The sequence below is a fragment of the Carya illinoinensis genome, chromosome 1, assembly GCF_018687715.1.
Source record: "Carya illinoinensis cultivar Pawnee chromosome 1, C.illinoinensisPawnee_v1, whole genome shotgun sequence".
Lineage (NCBI taxonomy): Eukaryota > Viridiplantae > Streptophyta > Magnoliopsida > Fagales > Juglandaceae > Carya > Carya illinoinensis.
In genome coordinates this window covers 30197078-30223729 of record NC_056752.1, presented here as the reverse complement: position 1 = coordinate 30223729, position 26652 = coordinate 30197078, and the positions used below count along the sequence as shown (strand labels likewise).

The 26652-nt window shown below is 37.7% G+C and overlaps 1 protein-coding gene across 4 annotated transcripts; it reads right to left on the bottom strand.

Moving 5' to 3' along the window:
• Positions 1-339: 339 nt before the first annotated feature.
• LOC122314922 (prolyl 4-hydroxylase 1-like) lies at positions 340-24639 on the bottom strand. Of its 4 annotated transcripts, XM_043130577.1 has the most exons (12): positions 24363-24636; positions 19773-19820; positions 18815-18877; positions 18325-18377; positions 17204-17269; positions 16090-16164; positions 14677-14751; positions 13506-13576; positions 13365-13416; positions 13137-13226; positions 995-1087; positions 340-636 (listed from the first exon to the last, which is right to left on the bottom strand). In XM_043130577.1, the coding sequence occupies exons 1-12, from the start codon at positions 24427-24429 to the stop codon at positions 529-531; spliced, it is 861 nt and encodes a 286-aa protein (XP_042986511.1). In that variant the 5' UTR covers positions 24430-24636; the 3' UTR covers positions 340-528. The 4 variants fall into 4 exon arrangements, with proteins under 4 accessions (XP_042986511.1, XP_042986524.1, XP_042986530.1 ...); XM_043130590.1 differs by lacking the exon at positions 995-1087 and having other exon boundaries at positions 24363-24637; XM_043130596.1 differs by lacking the exon at positions 18325-18377 and having other exon boundaries at positions 24363-24393.
• Positions 24640-26652: the final 2013 nt, after the last annotated feature.

The following is a 26652-nucleotide window of genomic DNA, read 5'->3' as shown; positions in this document are numbered from 1 at the left end:
TGTTCAGTTCTATGTGATGTTATTTCAAGTTCATGTTATTAGGTAATTTGGATTAGATGGCATATGGCTTGATCTCCAAATAGGAGAACCAAGATTCCAACCTCCCACCTTCTTTATAAAATAATAATAATAATAAATTAATGAGTTATTTTATCTTAAATCCATATTGTTAATCACGTTGCCAACTTGATTTACATCACATTTTATGGATATAAATTATAATTTTTAATAGCAATTGGCACTTGTTTTTATCACAAATCCATTAGATTCAACCCGTTGGGGGCGTTCGATTATCAGCGAGAAGCCTCACATCTTCAGCACAGAGTCAACACAAGGCCGTTAGCTCATCCTGCCTAATCATTGACTTGAGTATTTGTTAATTTCCCAACATTAATATTACAGTTTCGGCTAAAGGTATGACTTAATACATCTGAAAAACTATTCACAATCACTGATATATGCTGAGGAAAAACCCATGATGAGGGTTCCCTTTCTGTATTTGTGAGAAATGGGTTAGCAAAACTGAAATTAATACGTAGTTCTCTGCCTCATCCATTTTGTGGCCGACCACTTTTCCCCTGCCAATACCTCACATCCTCCATGTATGCTATTTGGATCCGACTCTCCATCTAGTCCCTGAAAGATGCAAGTAAATAATTAAATAAGCTAAAAAGACAAGATTAGATCAGACATCCAGGGACAAAGCCTAATTGATGAATCTGGCCCTTTTAACTCTCAATGGCACATTGACCAATGCAAGCCATACACCATTCCCCCTATTCAAATTGAGAAATTTCGATGGGTCACCCTTGTGCTTAGACCTATTTTGATCCATCACCCTGTGCGTTTCTTTTAAGCACAGGCCAACATTTCCTTACAAATATTAGCTTGTGCTGCCACCGCCTTGGAACCCCCATAAAAAGGGTCATCTGACAGTCTTTCACAAGAACCATAAAGATGCACAAATTTAGCAAGCAACATTAAGAAAGCAAACCATGCTCCAAAAAAGCACAGCATCTCCCTTGTTGGGCTTTACAGACAACCCTTTGACCATCTTCCCACCACAGCTACATTCACCCGAACCAGCCTGAGAATTATCAGTCAAAAGCTAAAAAATGTACATCTCTTTGTTTCCTTCTTGGTAAATATGCAATAGAACTTTAAAGAAGATATAACACTAACCGATACAGGATTGAAAGAAAATCAATAATAATCCTATAGATGAATGTTTAACTTCAACCACAAATCATTTGCAGTAGATTTATGAATAAAACGAGAAAACAATCCACTGTATTTCCAATAACATTGCTGGCTTTCAGGGGAACAGTAAAGTAACAACCACAATATTAACATCAATATAAAATATGATGAAACAAGGGTACTTTTTGTTTAAAAGAATGTAGTGTCATAGTTAAAAAAGAAAAAAAGCCTAATTCATATTGGGTTTCTTACCTAAGAATAAGAAATCTCTCATTCAAAGTTATGCATAACTCTCTCTCTCTTCCTTTCACGTTTAAGATAACAGTTTCACTAAATTTGGAAGGACTCAGTTTTACCTAAGGTCTGTACCACAAATTTTTACATTGGGAGCATGCCAATCTAAGAGAAGCAAAATCACATCTCTAATCACAAGATATTCGTGATGCTCAGCTATGGGATATTCTTAACACTTTAAAAATTCTCCCATTTTTTTTTTTTTATAAGTAAATCAAAGTTTATTAATAAAAGAATAGGGAAAGCCATGTGTTACAAAGAAAGCCCTAAACTAAGTAAGGACAATAGATACAAGTCATGAAAGGCTCGACCATTAAAATTAACAGCAATGGTCCAAGTACAAAAAGTTCTAAAACAGAAAGCTTTTAGTTCCTCCGTCAATCTCTATGTTCTCAAAAGTCCATTCATTACGCTCCTACCATATGCACCACATGATGCAAATAGGAACCATCTTCCAAACGGCCTTGATCTGTTGATTGCTGCTTAAATCTGTCCAGCTAACCAGTGCTGCCACAACTGTCTCAGCCATAAGCCAACCCAAATCTAGTCTACTAAATACCTCGTTCCATAACCCATGAGTTACATCATAGTGTAGTAAGAGATTGTCCACCGATTCCCCCCCCCCCCAATTCTTGCACATACAACACCAATCTGCGATGATCACCCTTCGTTTCCTCAAATTATTTGTTGTGAGGATCTTACCCAAAGAGGCAGTCCACGCAAAAAATGCAGCTTTGAGAGGCACCTTATGTCTCCAGAGTTTTTCCACAGGAACTGAATAGGAGGTTCTTGTGATAAACGCTTATAGAACGAGCAAACTGAGAACATACATTTACTTGTAGGTAACCACCACAATAAGTCAGCCTGCTGATTGCTATTTTGGAGGGAATACAAAAGGCTGAAAAGAGCTTCAATACTGTCCATTTCCCAATCATTTGCTGCCCGGCTAAAATAGATGTTCCACTGAATTTGTCCCTCTGCTATTTCCCTAGCATCCTCCACTGAAATGTCTTTTGCATTAGCAATCCTGAAGAGAGCAAGAAATAGATCCTTTAAAGCACCATTACCACACCAAATGTCATGCCAGAATTTAATTTTGGCTCCATCACCTAGGCATAGTCTTGAATGGCGAGAGAAAACCCCCCATCCTTTCCTTATGTGTTTCCACAAACCCACTCCATAAGCCCCTCTCACTTCATTGGAGCACCATCCTCCCCATAAACCACCGTATTTACTCTCTATCACCATCTTCCATAGGGCTTCTGGTTCTTTATGGTGTCTTCACAACCATTTTCCAAGTAATGCCTGATTAAAAAATCTCAGGTTTCTTATGTCCAAACCTCCATTAGATATGGGACTACATACCTTCTCCCACCTGACTAGGTGGAATTTAAATTCCTCGCCTATTCCACCCCACAAAAAATCTCCTTGTAATTTCTCAATGCGAAGCGCCACACTTGCTGGAATAGGAAACAAGGACAAGAAATAAGTTGGTAGGTTGGATAGTGTACTCTTTATTAGAGTAATCCTACCGCCTTTTGACAGTACATTTTCTTCCAACTTGCTAAGCAACGCTCTACTTTCTCAATCACTATATCCAAAACAGAAGCCGCTCTCGAGGCGGCTCCTAACGGAAGGCCAAGGTATGTTACAGGAACTAAGGCCGTCTTGCACCCCAGTGTATTAACCAACTGTCTTAGATTCTAAACACTCCTGATAGGCACCATCTCTGATTTTTCCAGATTCACTTTCAACCCCGAAGATGCTTCAAAACAAAGTAGGAGGGCCCTCAATACTCAAATCCGGTTATGGTTTGTCTCACAGAAAAATAAGAGTGTCATCTGCAAAAAATAAGTGGGAAATGTTAATAGAACCCCCTCCCCGGGGATCCAATCGATTAACCTGACACCCACCCGTTGAGGACCAAGACTGAAATCATTCTGCTTAAAGCCTCCATCATTATAACAAAGAGTAGAGGGAACAGTGGATCTCCTTGTCTTAGACCTCGTGTTGTCGAATAAACTTGTTGGACTTCCATTTATCAGAATTGAGTATTTTACCGTAGATATACACCAACGGATCCATAATCGCCATTTTTCTCCAAACCCACCTCCTAAGAAGGTCGAGTAGGAAGTCCCAATTAACATGATCGTACACCTTCTCCATATCCAACTTGCAGAGTATCCCTTCCTTGCCAGCTTTCAATCTACTATTCAGACATTCATTTGCAATAAGCACCGCATCTAGAATCTATCTATCTTTTACAAAGGCATTTTGTGGCTTTGAGATTATCTTTCCCACAACCTCACTAAGGAGATTAGCAAGTACCTTAGAAAGGATCTTGTATACCCCATTTACTAGACTAATGGGTCGAAACTCCTTAATTTGCTGAACCCCAACCTTCTTCGGTATCAAAGCAAGGAAAGTGGCGTTAAGGCTTTTCTCAAATTTTCCTTCCGAGTGGAACTCCTGTAATACCTTCATGAGGTCATCCTTTAACACATCCCAGCACATTTGGAAGAAACACATAGAAAACCCACCAGGACCCGGAACCTTGTCTTTAGCCATTTTCCTTAGCACATCAAATACCTCAACCTCCTCGAACGGCCTCTCCAAACGGTTACCATCCAAGGGACCAATAGAATCAAATACCAACCCATCAGGCTTAGGCCTCCAGCCCACCTGCTCAGATAGTGGCTATTCAAAAAAACCAGCTACATGAGAATTAATTGCATTCTCATCCATACAAAAGACTCCATCAATCTTCAGCGTCTCAATATTATTGGATCTCTTATGCAAGTTGGCTATCCTATAACAAAACTTGGTGCTTCAGTCTCCTTCCTTCAACCATAAAGTTCTAGATTTTTGTCGCCACGAAGTTTCTTCTTAAAGGATGATCCTCTCAAGATCTGCAACCAATAGTAGCTTTTGAGCTAATTCCTCCTGTGTTAAGGTCCTAGATTCTTGTAACCTTTCTAGCACATGGATCTCTCTTAGCTTACTTTCCTTTTGTAGCCCTATATTGCCAAATGACTGTCTATTCCACAGCTTCAAATATTGTTTTCAAGCTTTCAATTTACTAGCAAACATGAAGCTAAGTACCTTGTATCTGATAAGAAGACCACCAGTGTCTAACCCTATCCACAAAACCTTCCGATTTCAACCACATGTTTTCAAACTTAAAGTAGGTTCGTCTTCTTTGAATTCCCCTACAATCCAGCAAGATAGACCAATGATCAGAACATAGTTGAGGAAGTCTCTTTTGCCAAACCTCAGGAAAATGAATTTCCCACTACGTGGAAATTAAGAATCAATCCAAACGAGACCACGTCTGATCATTCGCCTATGTACCTGAACCCACCACCATTGGTAAGTCCACTAAATTCAGCTCAAAGATGTATTTTGAGAATTTTGACATTGATGGTCGCATTCTTCAGTTGCCAAAGCACTCACTAGGAAATCTTATTATGTTAAAATCTCCACCAATGCACCATGGAAGATCCCACCAGCTGTATAAACCAACTAGTTCATCCCACAATAATCTACAATCAGAATCTGAGTTGAGACCATAAACACTTGCAAAGGCCCACAAAAAACCATCAGCCACACTACTGAAAGAACATGCTACCGAAAATGACCCAATGAACTCCTCCCGTTTTTCCACTACTCGTTGATCCCACATCACCAACACGCCTCCTAAGGCCCCATCAACAGCCAAATAAACTCAATCCACATGTACACAACTCCATATGCTTCGTAGAATTTTTGTAGTTATAACTTTCAGCTTCGTCTCCAGCAGACAAACGATGTCCGCCTTCCATCCTCGCAATAAGTTTCTTATTTGAAGATGCTTACTAGCCTCATTTAGCCTGCAGACATTCCACGAGACAATTTTTTGTTTCACTTTGGATAGACCAGTCCATTCCCCTTAGAAATGTCCCTACTAGAACCACCTTCCAAGTTCATTGACTAGGTTAATCTCTTGAGTTCCCGTTGTCTCTTAGAACCCGCTTTCCTTTGTTGTTGGTGTCCCGCTTTAATAGTGGTGAGTAATGCCATGAATTGCTCTTCGTAACCTTCAGATTTCAAACCCACCAAATCCTGGATATCCCTCACCATGTCAAACACCCAATCCAAAACTCTTGACTAATTTGGAAACAAAAAATTTAAAGGGATGGGGTTTTGTAAATTGAACTCTAGTTGTTCCTCTAACACTCTTCCCCAATCAAAAAACCCACTTGGGTTTTCTCATCTGAGAGGAAAAGATCATCACTGGCTAAGTCCCCTAAAACCAGTTTCTCGCTAGCCCCCACATCATAGGTCGTGTCCCCTGGGCCATTTTCTCACTGAGGCCCAACTTTTCAGCTCATTGATACTCACCAAGCCACCATCTTCCCCACCCCCCCCCCCCCCCCAACAAAAAAAAAACACCATCGGCAACTTTTGTACACTTCCTAGAGGAGAAGCGTCGTTCTGCATTGAACAAGGGGCTAAAATCAACTCTGTCATGTCCCATGGGGCCATTTTCTCGCTGACCCCCATAGCTGAGGTGGACACGCCATTTTCTCGCTGACCCCCATCGCTGAGGCCCCACGTTTCAGCTCATTGGTACTCGCCGAGCCACCATCTCTCGCCCCCCCCCCCCCCCCCAAACACACCATCGGAAACTTTTGCACACTTCCCAGGGGATAAGTATCATTCTATGTTGAAAAAGGGGCTAAAATCAACTCTGTCAGCAATTTCGACTTCTCCGTCAGATCAACTCGAGCCACCAGTGAGACCTCCACCATCATCAGCGTTGTCTATTGCCGATGCAAAGACTCCGGCGAATCCGCCGCACTCTAATGAGGTCTCGGCTTCAACATTGGCGTAGAGGGCCTCGCCCCTTCAAGCATAAGACAAGCCCGAGCCTTCCACTCTTGCCGGGCTGATTTCTGCTTGATGACAGGCCTGCCAAGGCCAGTATGGAGGCCTTTGTCTGAAACGGGCTTATGCCCTTTAGAAATCTCACGGGCTTGAAGGCCCAACCCATCTCCTACCTCCCATGTGAGGACTTATTATTTTCCTCCTGAAACGCACTGTATTCCCTAGCTCTCCCCCTTTCATCCCTTTCCTTATTAACCCCAACCCTCCACGCCATCTTTTCCAACTCCCTCTGCAAATACTCCATTTGCACCTGCAGCTCCCTGACCATACAGTAAACGTCTCTTCCATAGTCCCTCTCCCGTGACAGACCACGAGGGGCTCGATGCACGTCGCCATCACAGTACCCCTCACCAACCCCATATCTCGAAACGCCATGACTCTGCCAGAATGAGAGCCTCTTTGTACAACTTCCCTCCCACTTCGGTTTCCTTCCATGGCTGCCTCAAAACAACCCCATCAGACCCCTCTCTTACCTCCTTGGTTGCCTCCATGACCACCTCCTTCAGTCTCCACCATCCTCCTCCCCCCTCTTCTTCCAGAATAATAACAATACTTTGTCATCCCCCGTCACCATAAACTGCCACCTCCAAGAATCTCCCACGACTATTATGACATCTCTGAACTATGAAACTCCAAAAACCCTCCCTCATGGAAGCATAAAAGTCCTTACTTTCTCCCTTCGCACAGTCCTCCAACGCCCTCCCTAACCATCGTGCAGTACCCAAACCCAATAGTAACTCCTGTTTAAACCTTCTAACTCTCTCAGTGATGCAAACCAGACCACCTTCTCTCACGATAAAAAAAAGTTTGGATTCAATCACTAGCTCCCGTGTGAAAAACATCGTGAAAACACTAACAAGCTTAATACTAACTAAAGACCACGATCGGCAACAAGCAAAAATACAGAAAAACTGATTTTTTCTACATTAACTTTTTTGCACATGTACGGAGAGAAAAAGATGCCAATTATGATGAGAATTTTGCATTCTGATAATTCTCCCAATTCACAACATAAATCATTAACATTTAGAGCATACTTGTTCCCGCCTGTCCAATTGGAGATACTTCTAATACTCAGTGCTATCCCCAACCCGTCTCCTACAAACTTCCCACCTCCCCTCCCTGGCACACAAACTCCGACCCAAAAAAGCATGATGAAGGCAGGATCTGATCTGAAGTCTCTAAGATGAATAACTGGCAATGTGCTCTCAAAAACAAAATTTAAGGATTTTTAACCGATGCAAAATCCAGGCAGGAAGGGATTGCTACCACTAGATCAATAGATAATTATACAGGTGATGTCTTCTTTCTCAGCAATTAGCAGTCCATAACTATTTTGAAGCACAATATCAACTTCCACAGTTTACATCACCAAAAACTGCCTCATCAACTGTAATAACACAAAAATCTGCTCGGCATTACCAAGGACTGATATTAGGAAATAACTCAAATTAAGCCATTCATATCTCTTTGGTATTTTTCTAAACGCTGCAAGCAATTAATTTTTCTGTCTCTAATATACACTGGCCAATTCCAGCATTTATGATTCCCATAAATGATCCACTTACCAGAGCATCTTTCATTTCTTTTTACTTCCATAGGCATGCCCAAACCCAAAAATATAGAAGTATCAGGGTGATGAATCCTCAAGAAACCATATGTGCCTATCTAGGTGCCTGGATAATGTCCAGCTGTTAATTTGTCAAATAGACACCACACACATGAAATGTATCAAAGGAGATGATATCGATAATAAAATCTAGTTATTTAAACAAAATAACAAAGGAATCACCAAGATGCAAAACCCTTAGACCCTGAACTTCTATAGAAAGAAACAGAAATTCAAACATCAAGATCATGGTAAACTTTTCTCAGCTCATTTTATAACTTACTTGACTCTAGAATTATCAAGCAGCCCTGAACTCTTTTTTGATAGGTAAAAGTAAAGTTTTATTGATATAAGAGATATCACCCAAGTCCACTGGTAGTATACAACGAACATGCCTAATTACATCTAAAAGCACTAGGAGAGATACATGCAAATCATGAAGATTGTCCGTATTACAAATAATGGCAGAAGCCCAGGAGACTAAAGTACTGTAAAACAATCGCTTCAGCTCATCCAAAGAATGTTCCATGTCTTCAAAGCAGATCTTGTTCCTCTCCAGCCACAAGCACCACATAATGCAATGAGGGATCATTCTCCACACAGCGGCAATGTGGGCATTTCCCCCGATACCCGTCCAGCAGCACTTAATATACCTAACTCTTCCAGGCATAACCCATGCCACCCCGGCCTGTCCTATTAAAGATTCTCATTCCAAAAACACCGGGCCACCTAACAATTTAACAAAAGATGAACCACTGATTCCCCATCACTCTTGTAAATAAAGCACCAATCTGAAAAATGAGACCATATTTTCTCAGATTATCCAAGGCGAGAGTCCGCCCAAGAGATGCAGTCCAAACGAAGAAAATAATCTTGGGAGGTACCTTGCACTTCCAGATAGCCTTCCAAGGATAGCTATGATCATTAGAAAATCCCAAGAGAGCCTTATAGAAGGAGCACACCGAGAAGTTTTTATTTCCACTCGGATTCCACAATAGCCTATCCCTCCCACATCAGCCTCTTTGCCGCAAGAAATTTGGTTGCGCAGAAACACCTGCTTTAGAGCCCTTTCACCGCACCATATCATGCCAAAAGTAAACACTATTGCTTCCTCCAATTGCAAATCTGAAAAACTGAGAGAATCTTCCCCATCCGGCTCTTATGTTTTTCTCCATCCAACTCTTATGTTCTCCCCCACCCCCCCAAACACAAAACTAAAAAACCCAAAAAATAAATAAATACCCCCATACTTAGAATCTATGAATTCTCTCCATAAGCCCTCTCCTACCCTCTAACCTCCACAACCATGAACCCGGAAATACTTTGTTGAGGACCCTTATTTTATGCACCCCCAACCCACCACATGATATTGGTGAGCAAACTTTATCTCAACCCACAAGATGGAACTTAGCACCCTCCCCCATGCCTCCCCAAAGAAAGTTACGACAAGTTTTCTCAATACGAGAGGTCACACTTGCATAGCAGAAATAAGGACAGAAAATAAGTAGGGAGGTTAGATAAAGTGCTCCTAATAAGAGTTAATCTACCACCCTTGGACAAATATATATGTTTCCACCAAGCCAATCATCTTTTGATTTTTTCTAACATCCCATCCCAAATAGATTTTGTCTTGAAAGCAGCCCCTAATGGAAGACTGAGGTAGTTCAGGGGCGGTGAAACAATCTTAAAACCCAAGATAGTTGCCAAGCCCTGAATATTGTTCACATCACACATAGGAACCATTTCAGACTTCGCAAGATTTACCTTCAGGCTTGAAACCGCTTCAAAGCAAAGTAATACAGCCCTCAAGAATTGCACATGATTACTGTTTGGCTCGCAAAAAAGTAGCGTGTCATCAGCAAATATTAGGTGAGATAGATATGATAACACCTCCCACAGAAAACCCAGCAATAAAGCCTCCATTAACAGCTACACTCAACATATGACTCAATGCTTCCATAACAATGACGAACAGCAAAGGGAGAGGGGATCCCCTTGTCTTAATCCCCTAGAACTGTTAAAGAATCCTTCCAGAGTGCTACATTCACCAAAACCGAATAACGAACTGTAGTTATACAATGCATAATCCATGAAATCCATCCATCCCCGAAACCGCACCTCCCAAGTAAATAACAAGGAAAATCCAAATTAACATGGTCATAGGCCTTCTCCATGTCCAGCTTGCACAAGAGTTCGGGTGTACTCCTTGATTCTACAATCTAGGCATTTATTGGCAATCAACACCAAATCCAAGATTTATCTCCCCTTCACAAACGCGTTTTGAGATTTTGATATAATACTACTCATAACCTTACTCATGCAATCGGCAAGCACCTTTGAGATAACCTTATACGCCCTATTAATGAGACTAATCGGCCAAAAATCTTTCACCTCCACTGCCCCAACTTTCTTAGGGATAAGAGACGCATTAATGCTTTTTCGAATTTGCCAAAGGCGTATAACTCCTGAAAAACCTGCATAATATCCTCCCCCGCCACATCCCAACAATCATGATAAAAGGCCATCGAAAACCCATCCGACCCTGGGGCTTTATCCTTGGCCCACCTGAAGAACCTCCTTTGCTTCAAAAGGTCTCTCCATCTAGTTTCGTTCTCCATGTGGATTTTTCAGCAAGTAGGTCTTCATAGAAATTGACAATATGGTTCTTAATAGCATCATAATTAGAGTAAACCTGTCCCTCAACCTAAAGCACCTCGATAGCATTATTCCTATGGTGAGAATTAGCCATCCGGTGGAAATTTTTCATGCAGCAGTCCCCTTCCCTTCACTTTTGTCTCCACGAGATTTCCTCCGTTAGTAACACCTTCTCCAGCTCCTGATCTCTTCCCCACCCATAGTCACTCATCTTATCAAGTGCACAACAAATAACCAGAAACTTTGTCTTACATGCCTCCTGTCCCTCCTTTTGCTCATGGTGGCAATTTCCCTAGATTGGAGAAATGTGAAAACCAAACTAGTAAGCAGCAAGTAGTAAGTATGTGTGCTCAAGAAAAATGATAAGTTGATCAAGGGCACTTTCGGAAGGGCTAAAGATACTTTAAGTTTGAGAATATGTGGCTGAAATCTGAGGATTTTGTGGATGAGGTGAAAGAATGGTGGACTTTGCATAGCTTCCAAGGTTCTTCTAGTTATGTTCTGAAACATAAACTCAAAGCTTTAAAAGCAGACTTCAAATCTTGAAATGATGAAGCCTTTGAAAATGTGGGGAGACAGAAAAAGCTCCATCTAGATGAATTGTGCATCTTTGAAGTCATCAAAGTTAACAGGATGCAAGATGTTGAAGAGAAAACAAAGGATTTCGAAAAGGCTTACTCTCCAATAAAGAGGTTTTTTAGGAGATAAAATTCAAGGTTCTCGTGGTTAAGGGAAGGGGATATGTGTACAAAGTTTTTTCACCAAATGGAAAATCCACACAGGACAAAAAAATTCCAGACTCCTCGAAAGTAATGACATAAAATTATCCAATCATCAAGAGACTAGTGACCATATTGTACAGTTCTACAAGGGGTTGCAACATCGATAAAGAATACTCTAAAACCTACCCACCTACTTTATTGCTATATCATCCCTCCCTGTTGGCAATGCCAGCTGTATTATAAAGTTGCAGAGGGGCTAATTATGGGGTAGTAAGGGAGAAGAGCTGAAATTCCATTTAGTTATTTGGGCCAAGGTTTGTACCATATCTCTGAAGATATTGGGCATCCGGAAATTGATTAGATTCAATAGAGCTTACTAAAGAAGTGTCTATGGAGCTATACCAATGAATAGACAGCCTATATAGATCACATGTGGCAGTGTGAGGGGTGGGTCGGGCTATGGAATAACATCTAAAGGGGTTGGGAGGAGTTTTACCGATACACTAGATATAAGATGGGAGATGGATCTAAGATAAAATTCTTGTATTATTAATGGCATCAATATCAACAACTTTAAGGGGCTTTGCCAAATCTATTCAGCATTGCTCGGGTTAAGGATCTATCAAACATGTTACAGCTTTCAAATGGCTCTCCTTAAGGGGAAGTGGATTTTATTAGAGTGGCAGAGAACTGGGAGGTGGACCTCTTTACCTCATTCTATGCTTGGTTGTAATCTCTTCGAGTGAGATGGGGTGGTGAATAAAAGATGCTCAAATCGGAAAATAGCTCGAATGTGAAAACTATAATAAAATGTTATACATTTTCTTAAAAATGAAAAGCATGAAAAAAGTGTAAAATAACTTTTTTTTATAAGTAATAAGATATAAATATATATATATATATATATATTTTATAGGTAAAAGAAGTTTTATTGATCCATGTAAATAGGCAAAGCCCGAGTACACAGGAAGTATACAAGAAAGAGCCTAATTACAAAACTACGTTCTACTGATAGTAGCATACAAGTCATTAAGACTTGTTCCGTTCAAAACAATAGAAGAGGCCCAAAGCAACAAAGTATGAAAGAAAAAGCCCTAAAACTATCCGAGGAGCGTTCCCTATCCTCAAAACAGCAGCCATTTCTTTCGTCTCATGTACACCACATTAGACATAAAGGTACTATCTTCCATACAGCTGCAATCTGCCCCTAATCCCTCGCCAACAAGACAATAAATCTATCACCCTCCTAGGCATGGCCCATGCGATACCAAGCCTCAAGAAGATTGCATACCACAAAGCCTTAACTACTTTGCAATGAAGAAGAAGGTGGTCCGCTGATTCACTGTTTTGTTTGCACATGTAGCACCAATCCATTAAGTAAAGTCCGCGATTTCGTAACTTGTCAATTGTTAAGATTTTACCATGTTAAGCCACCCAACCAAAGAAAGCATTTTTGAGAGAAAAATTGCTCCTCCAAATGCTCTTCCAAGGGAAGCTAGTGGAGGAATAGGTCGATAAGGCTTTGTGGTACAAGCGAACTGAAAATTTCTTGTTCCCTGTGCAGGTCCAAGGAAAAATTTCTTATTCTTATTTTATTGATATAGAATAGGCATAGCCCAAGTACACAGGAAAAAAAAATGTAAAATAACTTGAAGCACCTATGGTTCTAACCTTCATCTATCTAGAGAACCATAATAAGAATTAAGCGTCAAAATTTAAAAGGTAATTACCATAGGGAAATATGTTTCTCCTCCTTCAACATTGTCACTTAAATACATAAGGATTGTTGCTATTCGCTGACCACCTCGCTTCACATTGAACTGACCAAGAAAAAAATAAAAACAAGGGAAGATTTTGATTCCTTTTCACAACACAAAGTAAAGGAGTTAAAGACAACATGTATGAGCAATGACTACAAAGGATATAAATGCAAATAAAATCCAGGGTAAAAAACTTACAGTATCAGAAAAGTAGTCATGATGGGGTTTGTAATACTGACTCTTTTCGTACCTGCGCTGCTGCAGCTGTTAGCCTTGGTACTAAAACATGTCTTCCTGTTCGCAAAGAATACATTACTAGTATGCAAATTAGATTCCCACCTTAATACTTGTATGAGCTCACCATTTTCTACTGGTACTTGAGAATAGACAGATATTCGTTTTTCAATTGCCTGATTGTGCAAGAAAAGACCGTTTCAGCAGAGAATTCAATTACAAGTCAACAACAAAAAGAAGGCCTGCCCCCAATCAATACAAACTAAAAAATAAAATTATATGAATGTTCAGTACATCATAGTACGTGCAAATTATATTCTTGAAAATCTCTCCCTGCTATCATTTTTGGGCACCACATCTGTGAATATTACTCCCTCCCACGTCCCAAAATAAAAAGAGTAAAGGAAAATAAAGAACCAATACAAGAAACGAGGCATTTTGTAGAGAGTATGGCTAAAAGTGAGATTTTAATCTTAATCATACTTTAATATTCCTTACTCATAACTTACTTTTGCTCACCACTCAAATGAAGTAACATTTCTCAATGAATCAGGCCCAAATATTAAATGCAAAGGTGAAACATCAAGAGTTACCGCTCAACTTACAGCTGTAGCCATGCTAAACAGCTACCACAAGGGTGGATATTGTTTCCCTGAGCCCACTACCTCATTGTCCACTTTGCCCCAAGGGTACCATTTAAGCTAAAGCTCACGTTGCCATAGGAGTAGAAAACTAATTCTCCAGTTGTTACATGATGCATGCGCACACACATATATAAGCTCCACTAGAAGACATCTCAAGCTGGCCATGGGCATAGAGTGTCTCCAAGGACAGATGGCAATCACTCAAAAAGCATACCTCCAACAGGGCAGATTGTCCCTGGCCAAGAAGTTGTAATGATTCTATTTGATAGTTTTGAGTTGCTTCATGTTGAACAAGTTTAAAAAATCAAACAGAAAATTTTCAGAAAACATCATTTTTTTTTCAAAAAATTAAATAAAATACTCAGTACATGCTCCTGTTCATGTTGAACAAGTTTAAGAAATCAAACAGAAAAATTTAAGAGAAACATCGTTATTTTTTCAAAAAATTAAATAAAATACTCAGTACATGCTCCTGAACCCCAATTGTTAAACAAAATGCAGTCTTCCATGAAGTTTGCATTTCAGGCTAAATTCCATATCTTAATATTGTCGTAGAAGTTCAAAAGTAAACTAGACAGTAAACTTTGATGATAAGTAAAGAAAGCGATAATCAAACTAGACAGCAAACTAACCTGTATCATTGGATACTTCTTTTCTTCAGGACTTAAAAACATACCAGAGCTAGTCCTAACACCACTTTTGATTCCCTGAAATAGGCAGGAACACTTCAGTCATTGCAACTTAAAAAAATAAGGTTATTTTAACGGCAAGAAAAATTTTAGCATCAAGAGCTCTATTGCAATGATGACAAAACTCATACGGAGAATTTTGCTTTATGAAATATTTCTGGCATGAAAGGGTTCAGGCATCCCACATTACCACAGCATGGGAATGTGCCAGTATCAGATAAATTACTAAATTATGCTCATTTCCAAGTCTAACAAATTAGGACAACCTCATCTCAGTTTTAAGTGAGTGTGTGTGGGGATGATGCTTTCAGATTTATTTCATTGACTACCAACATTATTGTAGATTATCGGATCTTTATTAGGTGAAACAAAGATAAACAACTTGTAAGAGTGAATTAAGTCAATCAGGTTTGAGACCCAGAACCTAAAATATACTAGAAAGGATTGGACGTTTGCTGCATATCAGCAGTATTTTCAATACTTAACCACTTAAATAAGAGAATCAGCTGACTTACCTCCCTACCCTATAGGATCTAGGTAATGACATGCATGATCAGTCTCATGGCTCATGCTGCTAATATGTGAATTCAAAATACCATTCAGAAGTAAATGGAATTCAAAAGAACCAGGTGACTCTAAACATATGTGACAGCTTTTGCAACACAACCAGATTTTTTTTTTATAAGTGCATCACAACAAGATATATTTCAACATATATTTTCCCCTTTATCATTAAGTAAATCAAGCTTGGTTTTCCCAAAATTACTTAGTATTCTGTTAGTTAACATCTGTAACCATTTAGTTTCCCAAATCAATTGGAAAGCACAGAATTTTTTTTTTTTCCCAGAAAAATTTTTCTTCATCATCCTCCCTCTCTCTCTCTCTCTCTCTCTCTGGGATTTCTAGTAAATATGCATGCACTTGGTAGTCAATGAAATAAATCTGAAAGCAAACCAATACAAATATCATCTACAGCTGATATGCATCTACCACATTAAACAAGTTATCTGTTCGTAAAACATAAATGACAAAAACTAATAATTAGGGAAATACGCCCCCCATATGAGCCTCTAATGCTAAGACAAGAAGCCACATGTTTTTTTGATAAGTCAAAGAAGCTACATGTTAGGCAGATTGGAGCATACGGATATTATGAAGCATCTAGGAAGAAAACATTTCCCAACGCTAACTCTTTTATTAAAGTTAAAGATAAAAAACAGAGAGAAGAGGAGAACATATCTTGAAATGAAATCACGCAACAGAAAATCTACCAAAACTTTGCAAGAGAGATACTAGTTAAATTTAACATTAAGGGCCAATAAAAAGATTAATTAAAAGGAAGGCCATTGTCTCTACCTTCCCAGTTTTTGTATCCACTACAGTGGAAATATGAAGTCGGGGGAGGGCTAGAGCCCTAAGGTAGTCACATTCCTGTAAAACAAACATATTTTCCACTTTGAATAACTAATTTTGTAGATTTATCTGTAATTTTTTTTAGAAGGAAAAAAATTGAAATTCAACAGATTGCAAAAGAACATCTTTAAACTATTCAAGAATCAAGCAGAGAATCTTCAATTTCTACCAAAGTTTAAAATCCAGCATATGTTGCCAAATTACATTGATGCAGTCAGTCCCTGCTGGTTTGAGATCAATCATCCCATTTGGGAGCTTCTACCCATGTATAGGAAGACAATTTTTAGTGATAGATTTTACTATTCAAGCTTTGGAAAATAACTTTCGAATAAACATAGATTACAAGGTAGCAAAGGGCAGAATGTACTACGCAATAGAAAGATGTGGCCTAGCTCGTAATTGTGTGGATGTTTGGAAGCAGATGAGCAGAGGAAGGCTTAACATCTACACTTTATATTAGTTGCTTTTTGTTAGTTTAAAATGTTAACGTATACACTTTAGGCATGTTTGGCTATTAGACATATATTTGTTAATGTTTACTATTTAGGAAGTTATACAATTTAGGACTTCTCTAGCTGTACAAATATATTGCCGTGTATATAGGCTGAATATTAGGAATCAGTTAGTGTTCCCATGTATAGTATATTATCAACTTTTCTTGTATAGGGTTGGTTACGTGAATGAATCAGAGACAAGTTTTTCCAAAGCTTCCTTGTTATTTTTCTGGTTTCCCTGGTATTTTGACATAAAATGCTTTGGAAAAAAAGTTTAAATCCTTGCTATAGATTTTGGGGTCATATATAATATACACTGCAGGTCAAAGACACCAGAAAAACTCGGTTCTAAAGAATGTCATTAAGAATGATACTGTGAATTATACAGTTACAAGCTTTAACATTTATAATTGTCATATTCAAAAGATTCAGTAAATAATACAGCTCCAGATTTCCAGTTGCTCAAAAGTACCTTAGCACCCCAGAGCCAGCATATTTAATAATCAAGAGCCAGGGTAGCATGTCAACATCGGAAGACGCTATAAAATAGAGCATACACTTACCTCCATGCTCAAAAAATTATGAAGTACAATTATTCGAGGTGACCAGCTAATTACTTCAGGTTTGACCTACATAAAGAAAAAAAGAACATTAAGCATCAAAGTTTCCAAAATGAAACATTTTTTTTTTATATAAGTATAAATTTTATTCATCAAATGCAATATGCGAAGCCCATGTGCACAGGATGTATACAAAAGAAACACCAAAATGAAACATAAGTACTGTTTTCCAGAAAAAACAGATTGGGAAAAAAATTCAAGAGATGCAGGAGAATGTTACATATTAAAATCGAATATATACCGGTTATACACAAAATGAGATAAAGGGTATTCTGCATTGATTTCTGTGGAGGGGGCACAGAGAGAGAGAGAGAGAGAGAGAGAGAGAGAGAGAGAGTAATCTGTGATGCATTGGCTATGCTTCACAGGAACTTAGAACAAATCCAAGATTTGGGACAACATCAAACGAAACCATCAATACCCTCCGTTTATATTTTCTCCATATCCCACCCCATTTCCTTTAGTATAAGCTAATGAAAGAAGAAAATATAAAAAAAGAAAGAGAGAGAGAGAAGAGAGAGAGAGAGAGAGAGAGAGAGAGAGAGAGAGAGAAGTAAGAAACAACCATCAGCACAAAATAAATAACCACACTACTTGTAAATACACATCTCTTACCTGTCCTAATAAGTATATACAATTAACTTGCTCTAAAAATCCTTACCTAATTCATCTATAACTCTTTTATAAATATACATTTACCGAAAATATAATAGATATTTTTTTTTTTTTGAACAAAATACATTGTGCGTGTGTGTGTGTGTGTATATTTCTCCCCAGTGGAACGTAATAATCATATGGAGCCAGAATTTCCATCTTGGTCTGATAGTAGCATCAATTATGCTTAAAAGAATGCTTGAATATTTCTAATTTAACTATTCATGATTGAAAAATTACCTATAAAAAAATGTACTACTTCAAAATGCAAGCCACTAAAATTATAAGTGAACTTTTCTTCCTTTATAAACCCATCCCCCCCCCCCCCCCCCCCCAACAAAAACAACCATCTTTGCGCATGAGATACAGAGGCCATAGGATTCAAAATAGATAACCAATCATGAACATACATATCCAAGACGTAAAATTCTTGCTTCCTTGTCATTATCCCAGTGGGGAATACCTGACAATAGTAAACAGATAAGAGATCAGAGAAAAAGTACTCCCAGACTCCACTAAATTCTTTTTGACACGTACACTAGTTCACCAAAATGATGCTGTATCAGCCATCTTCTCCATGGGAACAATTGAAAATGCTATAATGTTGAAAACATACTTATTAAATTTTTACTGAACAAAATATTTATCAAAAAAATTTTACCGAACAAAATAATGGTCACAATAATAACCAATGAATCATTGTGTTTACATGTTTCAAACTCAGACTACGTAAACTGTTGATGCCATAAATCCAAGTCAGTATGTGCCAATCTAAATAAGCAACTCATCACATGGTCCACTTTATGGTTCACAGATGCAACCAATTTAGAGTACAACGAAATCAAAAATTCTTATGCAAAACTCAATTTTGGGAAAAAATTGGTTAGGTAGCATACTGACCTTTAGGCAGTTGAAGATAGCCATCATTCTGATTTCCCTGCAATCTTCTAAATGATGGAACTTCTGTGCCCATAAAGGATATCATTCTTAAATTTCATTCAATAAAGTAGTGATAAACAAAATATGACTAAGGAAGCATATATATCCGCAGACAAAACTACTTTTTAGCACGAGCAACATCAATAAACAATCAAAATCTTGGGAATAAAAGAATATCATAATGTTGAAACTGAGTTCCATGACAAACCTTTTATAGAGTTGATTATATAACTATAATGCTCTTACAAAAAACAAATAAAGACACTAATGCTCATTTTGAGGTCACAAATTAAGTTTCATCTGGGGAGGAGATACAAAATCTGCTGTTGTATTGACCATCAATCAATTCTAAAACCACAAACCTATACCTTAAAATGGCTGCTAGCTTCCTGGAAGTAAAGATATCAGAAACCCCACAAAAACATAAATAAATAATCATATATCATCTAATCTCCTACAAATTTCATCATGTCTACTTCTCCCTTCATTTAATGTTTAAATTTCTTATCTTCCAATCATCTGTACTGCCCAAATAAAGAAGTAATCCTTCTACAAGTATGAGAGTATACAATCTTCCAAAATATGCCCCAAAATTCTTGATTATAATTCAGAGTAATTTCAAGAGTCAAATTTCCTCCCTACCACCTAATACCTTGTAATTGCCAGCAAACCTAAAATATATGATTCAAGATTTCCCTAACCTACATTGGGTGCAGACTCTTCAAGGTACCATATAATAATAGGATAGAAAACATATGTCAAGAAGTAATTTAAGAAGAAGTAGTAATTCAGTAGACAAAGATAAAGAAATTATTTTACCAATCATTTAAAAGATATAACATAAGTATGATATGCAAGGAAAGGACAGATAAAACAATTGTTCAATATCATCTGAAAGATGAAATCCCGAGAAATATACCATAGGAGTCTTCCAACCTCCGTATGAATGCTAATTGGAACAAAGCACCTACGATTCCCATACAACATGTCAGCACGAATATACTAATAGAAAGATCTCTATTGGTGGTTTATAAACCATTGGGAGCATAATCAATGTAAAACATCATTTTAGGGAAGGAATTGAGTTTTCAGTCTATTAAAATAAAGAAACAAACGAAAGAAATATACTTGATATCCTTAGCAAAAGAACTAACAATAATATAATCCACCCCTCACTATGACATTTCCAGCTAGACCTGTGTAACGACCCGACCCAATATTATAAGGGATGAAATATGAGAAATCTAATGGGCCTAAAATAAGTTTAATGGGCTGTATTGGAATAGCCCACAAGCTATTAAGATTTTTGAAGTTATTGGATTTTATGGGCCATATTGGATAAGCCATGAGCTTTTATTGATTGGGATTTAGTTAGGCCAAAGGCCCAAAATTTTATATTAAAGTCGATAAGGTTAGTTGAAAATTTTAGAGAAATTTTTTTTTTTTTTTTTTTCGATAGGTAAAAGAAGTTTTATTGATCCTCATAAATAGGCAAAGCCCGAGTACACAGGAAGTATACAAGAAATTTTTTGAGAAAATTAATGGGTCAATATTTTAGAAACCCAATAACAATTACCGAATTTTTAGCCCATGAAGTGAACCCAAACCCATTACGCCCAATGGAATTCTCTCCCAACAAGGTTACAACTCTACTAGTCATCTTCACGTTAAAACTCTTTGACCGATTGCTTTCTCAAACTCTAAGCTATGCACTTCTCCACCTTCCACTAGGATTCATGCCCCAATAGAACTCTCTTACAATTCTACAAGTCATCTTCACATTAAAATTCCTAAACCTTACCACCCCGAAGCCCACTTTCACTAAAACAAAATAGAGCACTTGGAGACCACGTAACCCTGGCTTTTCCATCGTTAGAGACAACGTCGGAGACAACCCAATTCCATCCCCAGCTCCGTCAGACGGCATTGTAAGTCACCAAAACACCTTCGTAATCTCTCTCTCTCTCTCCCTCTCCATGAGACACTCGGTATCTCTGTGTCCATACAGCATGACTCTCACTCGGTTGGATATATGGGTTGAGGATATATAAGTGGTGGACCCCATAGGTGATACGAATGGGTTATAAACAGGCCATGAGTCGAGCTTCAGTACTAGGGATCTAATGAAGTATATGAATTAGTGAGAGTTGGGGCCCAACGAAAATTGGAGTATTTTTGGGAATTGATGAAACGTAAGAAAATTGTAGTCAGGTCACCAACACTAGGGTTTTAACGTAAATGGTACCAAGGAACCATTGTAGGGTTCATTAATTCATGGTGATATGTGATGATGAAAATAGAGAGGAATTTAAGGTTCAAACTTGATAATAATTTTGGGGTTAATCAGATTTGGCAAATTTATTGGGGTGTAGGATCTCTTCTTTGCCTTTGAGATATCTTGGGCTTCCTTTGGGGGCTTCTTTTAAAGCTGTGGACATTTGGGATGGGGTGATTGAAAAAATTGAAAGGAAGTTAGCAGGTTGGAAGAGGATTTATTTGTCTAAGGGGGGTAGATTATCTCTTATTAAAAGTACTTTGTCTAATCTGCCTACGTATTTCCTTTCTCTTTTTCCTCTTCCTGCAAGGGTTGAAAAGAGAATTGGGAGTTTATTTCGGAATTTTTTATGGGGTGGTGTTGGTGAGGAAAAGAAGTTTCATTTGGTTAGTTGGAAGAAAGTTTGTCAACCTTTGGATGGCGGTGGCTTGGGGATTAAAGATTTGAAGGTTTTCAATAAAGCTTTACTAGGCAAATGGCTTTGGAGATATCATTTGGAAAGTGAAGCCCTATGGAAAAATGTGATAGATGCAAAGTATGGAAGTTTGAGGGGAGGTTGGTGTTCAAAAGCCTCTAGTGGAGCATATGGGGTGAGTTTGTGGAAATTTATTAGAAAAGGATGGGATTTTTTCTCCAGTAATATTAGGTTGAAGGTTGGAAATGGTCAAAGAGTCCTCTTTTGGCATGATTTGTGGTGTGGGGATGCTGCTCTCAAGCTGGAATTTCCTGCCCTGTTCAGAATTGCAAGGGATCAAAATGCTGCTGTTTTTGATTCCTACTGTGTCAGCAATAATAAGGTTGTTTGGAATGTTTTTTTCAAAAGGGATATTAATGATTGGGAAGCGGATGAAGTTCAGGCTTTGTTGGTTAAACTTTACAGTTTTAAGCTGGTAACTGAAAGGGAGGATAGCATGGCATGGTCTTCTGCTGGAAATGCTAAGTTTTCAGTTTCTTCTTATTATAGAGTTATGTCAAGTCATGGTAGTTGCGTTTTCCCATGGAAAAGTATATGGAAAGTGAAAGTTCCTCCCAAGGTTGCTTTTTTCTGTTGGGTGGCTTCTATGGGCAAAGTTTTGACAACTGATAATCTTAGAAGGAGAGGACTGTTTATTTCTGATTGGTGTGTTATGTGTAAAAAGGATGGAGAATCTGTAAATCATCTTTTCCTTCACTGTGAAGTGGCTAGATTCTTGTGGGATGAGGTTCTGAGTTGGACAGGTTTGCATTGGGTGATGCCCAAAGATGTGGTGGATTTATTGGTAGGATGGAAGGGTTTGAAGGGCTGTAAGAAGGCAGCGTCTGTTTGGAAGATGATTCCTCCTTGTCTCATGTGGTGCTTGTGGATAGAAAGAAATAGGAGATGTTTTGATGATAATGAACGCACTTTGGAAGATCTTAGGGTTTTTTTCATGGGTACTTTGGGTTTTTGGGCGAAAGTTTATGTAATGGTGGATAATTTCCTGAATCTGTTTTAGTTTTTTTGGTTTTTTTTCTTTCTTTTTGTTTTCAGGAAGTTGTAGGTTTATCCTTTGTATACTTCCTGTGTACTTGGGCTTATGCCTATTTCTTCAATAAAATTATTACTTATCAAAAAAAAATAATTTTGGGGTTAATCACATGATTTTGGAGAAATGATGTGAAAAACAGAATATTTGGAGAGTGACGCTATTTTAGAGATTCAAGGATCTTAGGCTTTAAGGAAATACAAATTAGTTTAGTATTTCAGGTTTTAATTACGAAGTATGTGTTTGATTAGAAATTTATGTAAGTTACGTACCTATTTTATAGGTAATCAGCTTCGCCCTGGAAATACTAGATTAAAGCTACGAGGTAAATAGCATGATCATACCCTTACACGTATGAACGGTAAGCAACATATTTTTATAAAAGTATTATGCATGTATGCCCTTCATTGGAAGCCACTTTTTATGTACCCAAGTCATGATTAATTTGTAAATGCCATGATTTATGCATAAGTTTCACGTTAGTTGCAAAACATGCATTAAATATTTTATGAAAATCCATGATTAATGTGAAAATTCATGCATTAAATTAGTTATGAAAATTCATGGTTTTATGTGAGGAAATATATATCATGACATTTTATGAAAGGATGCAATTTCATTTGAAATCTATGATGACAAGTATGCAAATATGATTATGATAAAGTATGAATGATAAGATATGTAATGGCCTATGTTATGATATGAAGACAGTATTATATGTTATGGGCTTAATGCATTGCCAAGTTATACATGTTGGTAGTGCACCCAGTGTATCTTCCTTATGTATGAATTCCACAACCCGCGGCCACATGCAAAAATGGAATCTACTTAAATTCGCTAATCCTAACTCACGGGAGTCAACAGTGAATATCAGCCTATGACAAGTGAAAGACAAGCTCATGATATTTACGTATGTATTTATGAGTATGCATATTTTTCAAGAAACCTTTGTTTATTATGTTTACTATATGATGTGTGTTGTTTATTGAGTATTCGACTCACTTTTGTATGTTTTTGTCTTAACCACCCCAAGTGGTGATCTTTATGAGGATGGGACCGCAGGACAGGACTTAGCCCAGGGAGGCAAGGCAGAGGCCAAGACTATTTAGGTTATGAGCACACTGGTTCCCGAAAATTCTAAAAAAAGATTTTATTGGGGAGCAGGGTTACAGGAAACCAATGAAACTCAGTGAAATTCCCTTCAAACTTTGTTGAATTCCCTCCAGCGGCTTTTACTTTCCGAGTTTGTTTATGAAGAATCACTTGGATGGCCGTAGACGAGTGATCAAGATCGTTGATCTTTATCGGAAATCTATCAAACAACTAATGCTGGCCAAGAAATTCATGGAATAAACCCGGAAGGCAACAAAAATAGTATAATCCACTTAATATGTTAAACTCACTCACTCTAAGCTATAGAAACCTAATAACTCGTATTAGAGCTGAAAGGTATGCTTGTGGTAATAAAAATGGAGGGAAAGCATAGATGAAATCTCTTCTTTGTTTACTCTTAATTTACGCTCAGAAAAGAAAACGAACGTTTACAAACAACCAAGCTGAAGATTAAACCGAATCCTTTCCACTCTTCAAACAAAAAAATAATAAAAAAGGAAAAGAACATAAGAACTTGACCGTAAAAGTAAAGGTTACTTGGGAGAACAGATACCAGGATTTTGGCAAATAAAGCATAATGTATGTGAGAAATGAAAGAAGGGGTTCGATTCTGTACCAATAATCATTCCTACAGTGACGAGTGTTAGAAGGCCGAACACAAGCTTCATCGGGGCCACAGTCATGGCTCAGTCTTTCGTTTTCTTTCCAAACTCTGGTTGTTCTGGAGGAAGAGACAGAGATACTGTTTTGGAGGAAGAGAGAGAGAACGAGTCGCGGAGTCTGGCGATGGAAGAATCAACGTTTGACGAAACCGGAAGAAACCACCCCAGCCCATTGCTTTCGTTGCAGGTTTTTATTTACATACCTTTTTAAAATGGGATTTTTTAGTGGAAGATGAGAGGACCTTTCTCATTATTAAACTATTAATGTGTTAAGAGAATATAACAACCAATTTGTTAGCGACAAAAGATAATTATAAGATGAATGAATGCACATCACTTTAATTGAGATATGAAGTTGATTCTTTTATGGTATGCAATTAGTCTATTTATTGAAAGAGTAATGCTACATATAATCACTTTTGTGTACTCTCTGCGTACTCCATTGATATGATTGGCTGGATTAATTTTGTTTTAATATCCAACCAATCATATCACTAGAGTGCACAAAAGAATGCACAAAAATGACTGCACATAAAATTTTTGTTATTGAAAAGACTCCACAAAAGTTACTATTTTTTTTTTATAATATCACAAAAGTTACTATTAATGAATGAGTATATATAGAATTATGAAGTACACCAGCGTCGTGTAATTATTTTAAAAAAAGATGAAGTCATTATTAAAAAATTAATTTATTTTTATATAAATCCATAAATATATTTTTTAAAATGATTGCATCTCGTACACTTACAATTACACTAGAAGGCACGCCCACCAATAAGAGGCACAATAGAAGGGTTCATGGAGAATTTACAACAATCATTAAATATCTGATCTTATACATTTAAGGCTCCTCTACCTTCGATAGCTCCTAGAGTTCGTCCATACGTTGTTGTAGTTGGTTCTTCCCCTAATGTGTTGAATTCATTATTAGGACCGACCAGCTCTTGAAATAGAACGTACACTTCCACATGATTAAATGCTTTGGAACAAACTCTTGAATTCTGTTTATACATGGATTTTCATCTGTTATTGTCGAATCTGATTCAACTCTCATTGTGTTCTGGTTTAACCATGCTGCTCTCCCTCCATGAAAATATTACTTCATTTGTAATGGCATCTACTACTCGGCTCATGTTACATTCATGCATAAATATCCTATAAGGAAATGCAACATATATTTCTTTTCATAAGGTTGGAGCTACTGTATCACAAAAATCGTCGGAATTAGTATTTTCCAATGATTTTGAACTGAATGGTAGATCCTCTCTACGCGATATTCAAGACTATTTGCGACAAATAAAATCGTTGGAAAATCTTACCTTTTAGTGTCAATTTTGAACTTCTATTGTAGTAAATTAGAAGTGAAGGAATAATACCGGTGAACAACCAGTGATGTATAAATCGCTAGTAAAAGGTTTTAGCAACGATTTATAAGACTTTTCCTAGCAAAAATTTGTGTCGGGAAAAGTCACTATTGTTGTAGTGTCAATTGCTCACTAAAGTTTAAAAAATATAGAATGGATCTTTTAAGATGTTCAAGTTTTAAATCTTATACATCAATCTCTTATTTATCAAAAAAGTAATGTTATACATCACATCACCATCTCACTTGCATCTCACTATATATGATGTGGCTCATTTATCACCATTTGATGATATAAGTATTTAATAAATGATTATTCAATGATGGTAAATATGTTACATCTTACTTAATGGGATGTAAGTAGAATGGTAATATGATGTATAGAATTTTCTTTATCAAAATGTATACGTGGTACGTTCCATACACGTACCCATAACAACTCTTCCCATCCCAAAATAAATAAATAAATAAAAAATACTAAGCCGACTTCTACCCCTTCACTCTTTCTTTTTCTCTAATAAACCATATATCTTCCCCTTCTCCCCTCCATCTCTCCATTTTCTTCATTTTTATCTTCCTATTTTTCCTTAGTTTTTCCCTATTCTTCAAGCCATTAAGCCTTGATCTAGAGTACTTAGTCCACCAACTCATCATACCATCACCATCTTTGGAGGTGTTGCCCCATCTTCATCCTCCCATGACTACCAATATTTTTTGCCTCTATTGGCTTTACCTTCCAACTGCCTGACCAACTTGAATCTCAACATCTTTTTTATGTTAGCCATTTTAAAGTAACTATCAATTAGCTTTCTAGCCATTTTAAAGTAACATCGTTTTTCTTTTCTTTTCTTTTTTTCTTAGGCTTTTAGGCTCGGATA

Coding starts and splice junctions, on each gene's coding strand:
- LOC122314922 (XM_043130577.1), bottom strand. CDS start 24,429: ATGACTGTGGCCCCGATGAAGCTTGTGTTCGGCCTTCTAACACTCGTC. Junction 17,270..18,324: donor GAATTTTACGTCTTGGATAT/GTATGTTCATGA, acceptor TTCTTTATGTAG/GTCAAACCTGAAGTAATTAG. Junction 13,417..13,505: donor GAGCTCATACAAGTATTAAG/GTGGGAATCTAA, acceptor GCAGCAGCGCAG/GTACGAAAAGAGTCAGTATT.